Raw genomic sequence first — 12942 nt, 5'->3', positions numbered from 1 at the left:
TTTTAAAAATATTATTCAAAGATATGCAGTATTTCTATAACGATCTGATAAGGACTCCAGCTAATACAACATCCGTTTTAAGAAGAGTACCTGATTTTGCTTACAGCAAGTTCTTTTCAAAAGCTTTCTTCCTTGCTTAGTTCCAAGTACACTTATATATATTAACTAAGGTCCATCTGTACATAATCATTCACATGCATTTGGATGTGCTGATTTCTAAATTTAAAAAAAAAATCTATCTTTAGAATAAAGACTACCCACTATAATAAATATGCAAAATAAATAAATAAAATGTTAGAGCACAGAGCCAAATTTGGGCTCTATAGAACAAAGGTAAATTTAAGTTAACTATATTTATAGAACTCTCACAAAAGAAAAACGTCAGATTTTTATTTGTTCCAGTGAGGTTTCCAGTACAAATAGTGTTTCTTTAAAGCTAATGATATCTTAGCAATATAATATCCTTCCAAAGAACAATGGATTAAAAAAACATCAAAATGATTCCTTAGAAAATTCTCATTACCAGTTCTTCATACTGTTTTTCTTAAAGGTTCAATTCCAAGCCAAACCAATTCTCCTTGCAGAGTTAAGCTAAATCACAGTTTACAATCATATTAGTTATGTGCTGTACTTTGCCATACCTGCTTTTTATAGCTTTTATAAAAAATACAATTTCATTAAGAGAAGGAAGAGAATGTAATCTACATAAAAATAAATAGATTAAAATATTTTTTTCAAATAGGTTGAATTTCTTTTCAAAAACAATTATATAATAAGATATTCATATTGTCTTTAGTAAAGAGCCTTGACGTCTCATTCCCTAGCCATTAGGCAGATAGATGGAAGAAAATCTGGGGTCAGTTAGTGGAAGGGATAATACAATAGAATTACTAAACTGCAGTACATTAGTGGAAGGATGCTGGGTAAGTTCATGGAAGGATGTATAATACAACAGTCTTATTACTAAGCTGTTTTGGTATACTGGACCCCTGTGCAAAATACAGTTCTGAATTCTACCCTCAAATATAAATTAAGTGGAAATGCAGAAAAATCTGTCAAGCCAAGTCTTCTATNATAAAAACGGGGGGGGGGGGATACAAATAAATAAACTAGATACAACTATTTAAGGGAAAAAGTACTACTACTTATATCCTATATGCATCAAGAGTCAGATTTCCTACCTAGTACAAAGACTTTCACCAGATTAATAAAAATAATGTGTCCAAATTATGCCAGGATTAGCTAAAAGACCATATTGTTATTAAATGACTGAAGTAAAACTTTTAAGAGTTCAATTAACACCACTAGTCATTAGGATAATAAAAATCAAAACCACAATGAGATACTATTTCATGCATCTAATAGGATAAATATTTTCTTAAATGGAAAATAACATGTATTGGTGAGCATGTTAAGGAACAGGAATCTTTTTACATTGCTAGTAATTGTAAAATGGCAGAGGTACTTGGGGAAATAGTTTGGCACCTCCTCAAAAATTTAAGCATACAATACACCCAACAATTCCACTTCTAGGTAGGTGCCCAAGTGAAATGAAATCATACGTTCACACAAAAACTTGTATATGAATGTTATTAACAGTATTACTCATGACAGCCAAAAAGGAAAAACAACCTAAATGTCCACCAACTGATGAAAGGAAAAACAAAATATGGATATCCATATAATGAAATATTATTTAGCAACAAAAAGAAACCCTGATACATGCTACAACATAAATTAACACTTAAAAAAGTAGCTAAGTGCAAGAAGGCAGTCACAAAAGGCCACACGATATGATTACATTTACATGAAGTGAGCACAAAAGGCAAATCCATAGAGACATAAAGTAGATCAGTGGTTGATGGGTTGGGAAGAGGGAAAGAGAGACTGCTAAGTATGGGCTCCTTTCTGTGGTGACAACAGGGTTTTGAATTATATAGTGGTGATGGCTGCACAACTCTGTAAATATACTGGAAGCCACTGGACTATATACTTTAAAAGAGTATACTTTATGGTATGTGAATCATATCTCGATAAAACTGTTATGTTAAAAAGAAGGAAAAATGAGTAAACTGAAAAACATAATTCTGAGTTAGGATATGAATATTTTCATTGTGCATTTTATTAATAATACCGTGACTATCTGAGGAAAATCATAAATTGGGTAAAGGGACAGGTACCACAGGCTTCTAGGAAACTCTTCCCAAAATGCAGGACTTCCTTGAGAGGGATTAAAATGAAACCAAAATGTGCCACACATTTCTGCTTTCTCTACTCTCTGTTCTGTATGTCTCTTCATCCTTGCCCAGGTTTCTGCTTCTGGCTTAATAGATTCAAATAATGGACCCAAATGCATGACACCCAAGCCCCCTTTATATAATAATAGCCCAGATTAAATAAGTACTGAACGTGAGAATTACAGAACATCAGAATTACAGATAGAGACCTCATAAGATCATTTCCCTCTCCTCTCATTCATTGAGTTAGGCCCACCTATTCCAGGAATGCAAGTTACCTTAAATTTTGAGATAAAAGATAAAATACTTCTTCTAGAATTATTGATTACTTTTTAAAAAACCTTGTTCTAAACTTCCACACCAACTAAAATGAACAGAAATGCCAAGATGGTTCAGACAAATAAATAATAAAGGAAAAGCACCAGTTCTATTGTCATCATATGCCTAACCCAACATCATTTTGGCTTCAAACAGTAATCAAATACCTTGATACTGATAGGAGACAATAAAATTTTTTTCAAAGATAACTTTACTATATAAAGTTCAGCTTAGGATCAGATATGAACCTTAAATCTAGCCATGCAATATCAACAGCACAATCCTATAGCTGTCCTCTCAGCCCTGAGGTACACTGACCAGATGGATGGCCTTAATTCAGATGAATTTCCTTTAGAGTAACACTTGAATGTAATGTATTTCATTAGTTCTATCTTTCTGAAAATAATAAAGGCCTGAATTCTAGCAGACCGAGCTAATGGTTTCATAAGTGCTGACGGCGCAGAATTCTCTGATGTACATGGATGAGGGACTCTCTGTCACCTCATGTGCCATACCTGGTATGCACTGTACTGTGGCCTCAGTGGTTATGGTTGGAGCGACTGGGGGCTGCTGCTGACTGGAGCTCACTTCTGGCTCTGTGTTAACTGAGGGAGAAAGAGCTATCTCACAGGAGGAGACCTGGCTGGGCAGATGGGGCAGGAACTCTTCAGAAGCAATTTGGTCATCCTGTCCAGGCAGCTGCAGGGCAGACAAAGGGATGCTGATCTGTTTGTTAGGATGGGATGTGCTCACAGGCATCTGCATGGCCACCTGCTGGTTGGTGCCATGGGCACTGGGAGGTCCTCTGTTTGGTGAAGCCAGAGATACCCTGGCAGTCTTCTGGACGATCGGTCTGGACATCACAGAGGGGGATGCAGACACACCATGTGGGTCTAGCTCTGTGCTGATGGCAGATGTTACATGGGGAATCAGCTTAGCAGACCCTACACAAGAGGGACCAGCATGAGTCTGAGGCTTGGGTTTTGCCATCTGCGTCAATGACAGGGCTGGTCCGTCTACCCCTCCAGTCAGCTCTGCATTCGCCACAATGTAATAATCTTCAGGAATCTCTTGTTTGATTTTCTTAATGATGACATCATTGCTGCATTCATCAACCATTTGAGCCTGGGAGCTGGAATGGAGAGAAGATGGAACTATTCCAGGCCTTTTTCGAGCAATGCTTTGAGGCCTTTGGGTTTGGGGTTCAAAGTCACTATCCTCATCTGTAACAGAGGACTCACAAACCATGTCAAACAGGGTGTTTTCATCTTCATACTCTTCAACAGCTTCATCCAGTTCAGAGGGCTCACTACAATAAGAGAAGTCACAAGAGTCTCTGGTCCGATTACAGTCTAGCTTCGCTTTCACTGGTCTCCCAGGGTACCTTTCAACAGGGCTAGTTTGTGTCTCGGAGGGGACTCCAATTATACTGGGACTATCGGAGTTAAAACTTCTGTTATCCTGGAAACAGACCCTTTCTTGGGACCCAGCTCTGCAAGTAGCTGTGAGTGGCCAGTGATAAGCATGGCCAGCACTACAGCCCCACATTGCTGTGAGGTTCCCATGGGAACCTTCTGAAAGTAAGTGTTTCAGGTTTGGAATGAGGCTGCAAATGGTCCCATGGCTGTGGGCCCAGCTGACCAATTTGGACAGATTCTCAGATGAGGTATGAAGGCAATCCTCCATGTTACAGGATCAGCAGTGTCTTTCCTAAAGGGAAATAATCAAAATAAGAAGCCATTATTACCCAAGATATTCCCATATCTCCATTATTTCAATATCCTTGAACTATGATCACGTGGCATAAAAAAGAAATGCACTTCAAAAATTTAATAAGTTAATATTGCTGCACATGGGCAGGGAATGGAAAAGAATACAGGGAAAAGTAAAGAACAGTTGATGCCTCATGGCTGTGAGACAAGAAGACTTTTGTTAGTTTCCTTCAATGTTATAGTAATATCTGCATAAAAAGTAATATTTGCATAAGAAAAACATGGGAAAGAAAAAAAACAATTCAAAAATAAAAAAGAGGTGAGCTTTTTCATGATACATTTTACTTCCAAAGTCACAAAGAGAGGTTTAGTCAGCCCCTTAAGAGTAAAATGTGTGCATTATTTATTAACCAAGAAGATGCACTTCCAACTTTATCCTCTGCTATCAGAAACTTCATTACTGATGGCAGAACCAACAAAGGCTTAGATCCCTTCTAGAATGAGTCCCAGATTCTCTCCAGGGCACCAGAAAGCAAATGATTCAACTGAGAGTCCGAGGAAAGAATCAAGTGTGGAAGTGCAGAAGAAAAATCTAGCAGAGGGTCGCCTGGGTGGCTCAGTCGGTTAAGCGTCTGACTTTGGCTCAGGTCATGATCTCACAGTTCGTGGGTTCGAGTCCCGCATCAGCCTCTGTGCTGACAGCTAGCTCAGAGCCTGGAGCCTGTTTCAGAGTCTATATCTCCCTCTCTCTCTGACCCTCCCCTGCTCGCGATGTCTCTCTCTGACTCTCAAAAATAAAAAAAAAAAAATTAAAGAAAAAAAAGTCTAGCAGAGAAGGGAGAATGGACTGGGAGGAGAGCCACTAGAGTGTGCCTACTGAGGTCTGGGGTGCAGGCAATCTGTAGACCAGAAGCAAAGATGGGTGGGCCAGGTGCCAGGACTCTAACCAAATCTTAGGAGCAGTCTTTCTGCCTCCTTGCTGCCTGAAATTCCTGAAATACTTGCCTTTCGTCTCACAATTTAGAGGTAAAAGATGTGTTTGGTGTATTCCACCATCTGAGCTTCCTGGGCACCCTAGGATAACCAACTACCAAATAGGAGTAAACCATTCTTTATTGGACAGATTTCAAATGGAATCACTTGTTATGGGTCTTTGGGTGGGTTAAGAGTGAGGACAACATAATGGGGAAGAAAAGTAAAATGGGGCATGTGATTAGAAAGGTCAAGTAAATTTCTGCCAAAAGGGAGATTCTGGGAAGAACTGGGATGGGGGGCGTGGAGAAGGAAGAACAAGGATCTTGTGTGGTTAGTCAGTCCTGTTCATCTGTAGCTGTGAGTGACAAGTGGTGCCTCAGTGTAGGTGGACTCTGCACTGAGGTAACAAAGTCAGGTGGTCATACAAAAGGGCACACTTGAATCTCCATGTCCCCTCATCAGTAGAGTTAGGTAAAGTAAAACCTTTCACATGTTATGAGGCTTCTTGATGTGGTCATGACCACAGTCAATCCCTCAAACCTCATTTCCTACTAGTATGGGATTTCCCCACATTTTTTATGGTCTCCTCTTCTCTAAAGTTTGTCACCCCCCACTAGGCCTCTAAACACTTGTTCTTTGGCTTGATATACAGCCCTTTATTCATCTGGAAAATCCTTTCAAAACTGAACTTGAGACCACTTCCTACTGAAATCTTTCCAGACCTTCTTCCAGCCTCAGAAATTTATTCCAATTCTTTTCGCTTGTACTTCCATCACCTCCTGAGTTATCTCTGTACTGTTATCATTGACATTCTTGTGTGTTTCCCAAACTTGACTGAGAATGACCTGAGGACAGGAACTATAACTTTTTAAATTTTTATTTATTTTTAAAATTTTAGTATAAGAGGCTATAATTTTTCATTCATCAATGAGGGCCTACTTGGGGATACAGATATTAATACTATACACTCCTGTTTTTGAGACCTTTTAATCTATTATTAATGATAAGTGAATGAATGAAGGATGAACGAATAAATATATAAATGTTGGCAATGCCATCAACGCTTAACAAAGTAAACATATATGACCTTCAAATAAGGGGGCGCCTAAGTGGCTCAGTCGGTGAAGCATCCGACTCTTAATTTTGGCTCAGGTCATGATCTCACAGTTTGTGGAGTTCAAGCCCCACATCAGGTTCTGTAATGATAGTGCAGAGTCTACCTGGGATTCTCTCCTCTCTCTCTGCTCCTGCCGTTTTCTTGAGCTCTTTTTCACACTCTAAATAAACATTAAAAAAAATTTTAAGACCCTCAAGTAAGAAACATGAAGTTTCCTCCTATCATTTTTATTTTAATCATTGAAGGGAATAGAGGATTTTCTCGCCAGTGGTATAACCAAACCATAGCTGTCTAGTGTATGGAAGACTAATACATAAGCAACCAGATTTTAAAAAGCAGCAGAGTAAAAGCAATTATTGGTGTATGACTTAGGAACTTCAAGTCTAGTCCTGGAACTGATGTCTGTGGCCTCAAACAAATCACAGATTACCTCTAAGCTAAAATGTCAGGATTATATGATCTTTAGATTCCCTTCATACTTTAGGAATTTAGGGACTTTTTTATTTATATTTGTTTCATATAACTTTAAAAATGCAGATAAAAGAGAAAGACTGCTACAATTATCACGAAGAGCACTAAGTAATGCACAAAATTGCTAAATCACTATCTTGTACACATAACACTAATATAACACTCCGTTAACTAGTTGGACTTAAAATTAAAAACTTGGGGCGCCTGAGTGGCTTAGTCGGTTAAGCATCCGACTTTCGCTCAGGTCATGATCTCACGGTTCATGGGTTCGAGCCCCGCGTCGGGCTCTGTGCTGACTGCCAGCTCAGAGCCTGGAGCCTGTTTCAGAGTCTGTGACTCCCTCTCTCTCTGACCCTCCCCTGCTCACGCTGTCTCTCTCTCTCTCCTAGAAATAAATAAAACATTAAAAAAAATTTTTTTAAAAAATTAAATTAAAAACTTAATTTAAAAAAAGAAAGAAAGGGGCACCTGGGTAGTAGTTCAGTTGGTTGAGCATCCAATTTTGGCTCAGCTCATGATCTCATGGTTCATGAGTTCAAGTCCCACATTGGGCTCGCTGCTGTCAGCATGGAGTCCACTTTGGATCCTCTATCCCCCTCTCTCTGCTCATGTGCTCTCTCAAAAATAAATAAAAACATTTATTTAAAAAAAAAAGCAAGAAATACTGAGGATTTTTATTTTTGTTTTTCTAGTTTCTTAATATATATATTTAATTGGTATGAGAGAGACTATTTGCCTACCCAGTATCCATTCTCTCATTTTCCTTAGAGAAAGTCCCAATTTGTTGGGGCAGCAATATGCTCACCTAAAACATATTTCTCAGCTTCCCTTGAAATAGGAATTGTCATATGACACGGTTCTGGCCAATAATATGTTAAAGAAAAAAAAAAGTCACTGAGCGGGGTTTGGGAAAGCCTTCTGAAAAACAGACTTGTCCGATTTTTGCCTTTTTTCTTTTGCCCTTTGTCCTCTTTCTTCCCGCCTGGAACAAGGACATGATAGCTGGATCTCCAAAGGCCATATTGGGAGCATTAAATTAAGAACTTAGAAATGGGAGAGAATAGCCATCAAGCTTGTCCTTGAGGACATCATGAAGTCATGGCATCAACTCTGAACTATCTAGAATTCTTTATTACTTAAGGAAAGATAAGCACCTTATCTTACTTAACCCATTGTTGTTGGACTATTTGATTACATACAGCTGAACTCAACTACTACCTGACATACAAAAAAATAACATTCATCTCTGGGTTTTGGAGCCTTCAGAGGAGAATCCTTTAATTTCTCTGAACCATGCTGCAGGACAATTGTTTCTCAGACTGGACTCCACAAATAAATTCTTGGGAGGTCTATAATTCTATTCCAAAATATTCATAACTGTCTTATTTTAATTCTATAAAAAATTATTATTTTAAGCATATTATGAGTCATCTAAATAATCACCTTATATCTGAGTGTTGCCTTTGCATCGATACTCACATTATTGTCCATAATCACCTAAAGTGACATGACTTAACTACAAATTTGTTGGGAGGCCTGTTTACTTCTCTTTTGCATTAATAATTTTCAAAGGAAAGGGATTGTGATTTGACATCATGAAAATGGCGTATGTGATGGTAAAGTGATATAGCACTTTAAGTGTCACAGGGTAATGACACTAATAAATATCTATGTTCATAGAAAGAAATGTTGAAATAAATATATATATACATAGAAAAAAAATATACATTATGGCAGAATATTTGAATAAAGATATTGTTACAGTTCAAATAGGTAAAAATGTGGCAGAATCCAAACACAAAATTGTATAAGCATACAGAACTCCAAAGAACTTACTGTTCAGGTAAAAGCTACAGTAGTAAAACAGTACCCTTAATGAAGGTCCCACAAGCCAGAAAAAAAAAATTATAATAAAAGACAATGTAGATAAAATTCAAATTTTGTTAAAAGCTTATCCACTTAATTCCATAATAATAACCAACTTTTAAGAATCAATAGGCAGTAATCACAAGTCACTTTTATTACATTCTGAAATTCACTAGCAATCTCATGAAGAGGCTCTTAAACTTTCTTGAGTATCATAAAATGAAAATATTTTTCTAGTACCACTATTAATATATTTCACAGCTAGGCAACCAATGTTAACCAATGTAGTTATAAGAGCATAATTAGCTGATATTTAGGGTAATTAAATGGATTGAGTCCAAGCTGACAAGGAATAGCTGTCAATATGCTGCAATATAGTCTAAAATTAATAAAAACAGAATCAATAATAAGACAATTAAGGTATTTCCAAGCCGCTAAAAGTAAATCCTTTCTAGAACCTACTGATTTCTTTCAACAGTCTGATAAGCTCTACGCTGAAAAATAATGCTTTTTCTACATTTTCAAGAATTAAAAATAATTTCAGATAGTATTTTCCCATATTTGATATGGGCTATGATTGGATTAGGCACACAGCTTCACAGAGTTATCACATGACACTTGATTAAAAACAAACTCAAGGAGTCCTGACTAGCAGGGTTTAGGTTAAGTATGAGATTTGTTATCCCAAATTAGCAAAAAAAAAGCTATAAAGTTATTATCACCACACTGTATGTTAACTTAGGCAAGCAAACATTCTATATATTAGGATTCATACATTCTATATATTAGGATTCATACTATTAATGTCAAAATCAGAAACCCATTAAACATAGAGTCAGACTTTCTACTATTACATCCAATATTGATCATTAAGGTTTCAGTAGAATATAAAACTATTATTACAGCTAATATTTATTCAATATTATTAATTACCAGGTACTGTTTAAGACTTGACATACCAATAATCCTAACTATAACCCTAATAAATTAAGTAAATTATTACCCTCATTTGATGAATGAGCAAATTAAGTCACTGAACAAAGTAGTAGTAGAGCAAAGTGTGAACTTTGGTCTTTCTCCAGAGCCTATGCTCTTAAAATTAACATACTACACTGCTTCTGACATTGTAATAGTAGAAAGATATTGTCTCAAATCTGGTTCCCTATCACACTAATGTTAATTTGAGTTTATGTTGGTTTTATAGTTTAACTTTGGTTGAATCTGTATGATTGTTTTGGTATATAACTGTCTCAGAACTATAAATTTTATGTTTATATATATTTAATTAACATTATGACAAAAATGACTTAAGGCAGCACTGGACATAAAGACAGTCCATGAAAATATTTTTCTTTCAAAAGTTTGAGAAAAATTTCTTTATAGTTTTAAAAAAAAAGGATATGAAAAGATTATGTCATTTTTGTAAACGTGAATACCAGCCAAATAGCAGTGAACGTTGAGTTGGCTTTCACCTCACTTCAGTTGCAACAATCTGCCCACAGCCCTTTTGATTTCTCTCTTTATAAGATTCTGAACCTTTCAAAGGATTTGGTGTTGCTGTTGTCTGAATACCACTAAATGTCAATTGCTGATAGATGACAAAATTGACACAAGGAAAAAACAGAAAATCTTAGTAGTCACGTATCTATAAAAGAAGTTGAATGTTAAAAAAAAAAATCTTCTCCAAAAGAAATATTTCACTGGTAAATTCTATCACACATTTAAGGAAGAAATAATATCAAATTTATGCAAATATTTTCAAAAAATAGGAGAAGGGAGCACTACCCAACTTGTCTGAGGAAAATAGCGTAACCCTAATACCAATACCTGACAAAGATACTGTAATGAAAATTACAGATAAAGACCCTTATTTTATACAAAAAAAGTTTACCAAAATGAATCCAATATATAAAATGGGTAATACATCCTGACCAAGTAAGACTTATCCCAGGAATGCAAGGTTGGCTAAACATTCAAAACTCATTCAATATAATTCAACATATTAATAGTCCACAGAAGAAAAAAAATCCAAATGATCATCTCAAAAGATGCAGACAAAGCATATGACAAAATTAAATATTCATTTACAATTAAAAATGCTTAGGGACATCTGGGTGGCTCAGTCAGCTGAGCGTCCAACTGTTGATTTCAGCTCAGGTCATGATCCCAGGGTCGTGGGATCGAGCCCCATGTTAAGCTCTGCACTGAGCATAGAGCCTGCTTAAGATTCTCTCTCTCTTCCTCTGCCCCTCTCCTTAACTCACACTCTCTCTCTAAAAAACAAACAAAAACCACCAAGAACAAAACCAAAAAACCCAAACATCTCTTAGTAAGCTAATAATAGTAGAAATTCCCTCAAACTCATAAAAAGGATAGCTATAAAAAATCTATAGTAAATATTACTTAATGTAAAAGGCTGAATCGTCTTCTCCCAAGATCAGGATTCTAAATGCTCACTTGCATCACTTTTATTCAACATCATACTAGAGGTCAGAGCCACTGAAACAATGTAATAAAGAGAAATAAAAGGTAGAAAAATTAGAACAGAAATAAAACTGTTTTACATGTAGATGATACTGCTGTTTATGTAGAAAATTCCAGAGAATTCATAAAACTGCTAGAACTCATAAATGAATTTATTAGCAAAGTAATGAGATACAAGATTAATAGTTTTAAAAATCAATTGTTTTCTATATACTAACAACAAAATATTAGAAAATTAAATTTTAAAAAATTCTATTTATGGTAGTGCCAAAAGTATTAAATGCCTAGGAATAATAACAAAATTGTCCAAGACTTCTATAACTAAAAACAACAAAACACTGCTGAGAGAAATTAAATGTGACATAAATAAATACAAATAAATACCATATTTGCGGATTGAAAGACAATCCACAGGTTGGTATTATCATCAGCTGATGTATCTATTCAATGCAATTCCAATCAACATTCCAGTTGGCTTTTTAAGAAGAAATAGGTGATTCTAGGGGCGCCTGGGTGGCTTAGTCGGTTAAGCGTCCGACTTTCGCTTAGGTCATGATCTCATGGTTCGTGGGTTCGAGCCCCGCGTCGGGCTCTGTGCTGACTGCCAGCTCAGAGCCTGGAGCCTGTTTCAGAGTCTGTGACTCCCTCTCTCTCTGACCCTCCCCTGCTCACGCTGTCTCTCTCTCTCCTAGAAATAAATAAAACATTTAAAAAAAAAAAAAAAAGAAAAGAAATAGGTGATTCTAAAATTTATATGAAAACGCAAAGGATCTAGAATAACCAAAGCAAAATCTTTAAATAATAATAAAGTTGGAGGACTCACCATACCTGATTTTGAGGCTCAGAATAATTTCAAGCTATAGTAATCAAGATCATGGGATCCTTACAAAAAAATAGACACATACATCAATGGAACAGAATGGGTGTTCAGAAACAGACCCACATGTATTTGGTTAATTGATTTTCGGCAAAGGCAAAAGCAATTCAATAGGAAAGGAAAAAATTTTCAACAAATGATGCTAAATCAGTTGGATAGTCACTGAAAACAAAAAGAAAACAAAACCTTAAGTTAAATCACACATAAAAATCAACTCAAAATGGGAGCACCTGGGTGGCTCAGCTCATGTCATGATCTCGTGATTTGTGGGTTCATGCCCCATGTCTGGCTCTGTGCTGACAGTTTAGAGCCTGAAGCTTGCTTCAGATTCTGTGTCTCTCTTTCTCTCTCTGCCCCTTCCCCACTCACACTGTCTGTCTCTGTCTCTCTCTCTCTCTCAAAAATAAACGTTAAAAAATTAACTCAAAATGAACCTTAAACCTAAATCTAAAACCTGAAACTAAAAAAATTTCAGAAGAAATCACAGGATAATATCTTTGTGACCTTGGGGTAAGCACAGGTTTGTTAAGTTGCAAAAAGCAAGAGCCATAAAAAATTTGATAAACTGACTCCATCAATTGCTAATGGAATATACATAATCCGGGAATGGAGAAGATACTCATCACAATTAAGCACACTCAACACTCCTACCCTCTTTCAGGAGATCCCCTATGTAATTTTCAATGCTATCTAAGGAAACGTGGGTATGGTCTAAAAAGCACTGATGATGTCCCAACTAACAGACCAGTAATGAACAAAGCCAGAAACAAAAGAAAATAAAATGAAACACAGGAAATACAGCTCCTAAAAAAGCCAAAGATAAGGTTCCTATGTTTTTCTTTTCTTTTCTTTTAATGTTTTTATTTATTTCTGAGACAGAGAGAG

General features: G+C 36.3%; 1 protein-coding gene across 1 annotated transcript in view; it reads right to left on the bottom strand.

Moving 5' to 3' along the window:
* KIAA1958 (KIAA1958 ortholog) overlaps positions 1-12942 on the bottom strand; it is a 97057-nt gene that overhangs the window by 73588 nt on the left and 10527 nt on the right. Inside the window, exon 2 of the mRNA XM_077769875.1 lies at positions 3071-4265. Coding sequence (XP_077626001.1) covers positions 3071-4241 — 1171 coding nt within the window. The 5' untranslated portion in view covers positions 4242-4265. The remainder of the gene's footprint in view (positions 1-3070; positions 4266-12942) is intronic.

Source organism: Crocuta crocuta, unplaced genomic scaffold, assembly GCF_008692635.1.
Source record: "Crocuta crocuta isolate KB4526 unplaced genomic scaffold, BGI_CrCroc_1.0 scaffold95, whole genome shotgun sequence".
Lineage (NCBI taxonomy): Eukaryota > Metazoa > Chordata > Mammalia > Carnivora > Hyaenidae > Crocuta > Crocuta crocuta.
Note: the sequence above shows the minus strand (reverse complement) of the source record. Positions and strands in the feature narration are given on the sequence as shown.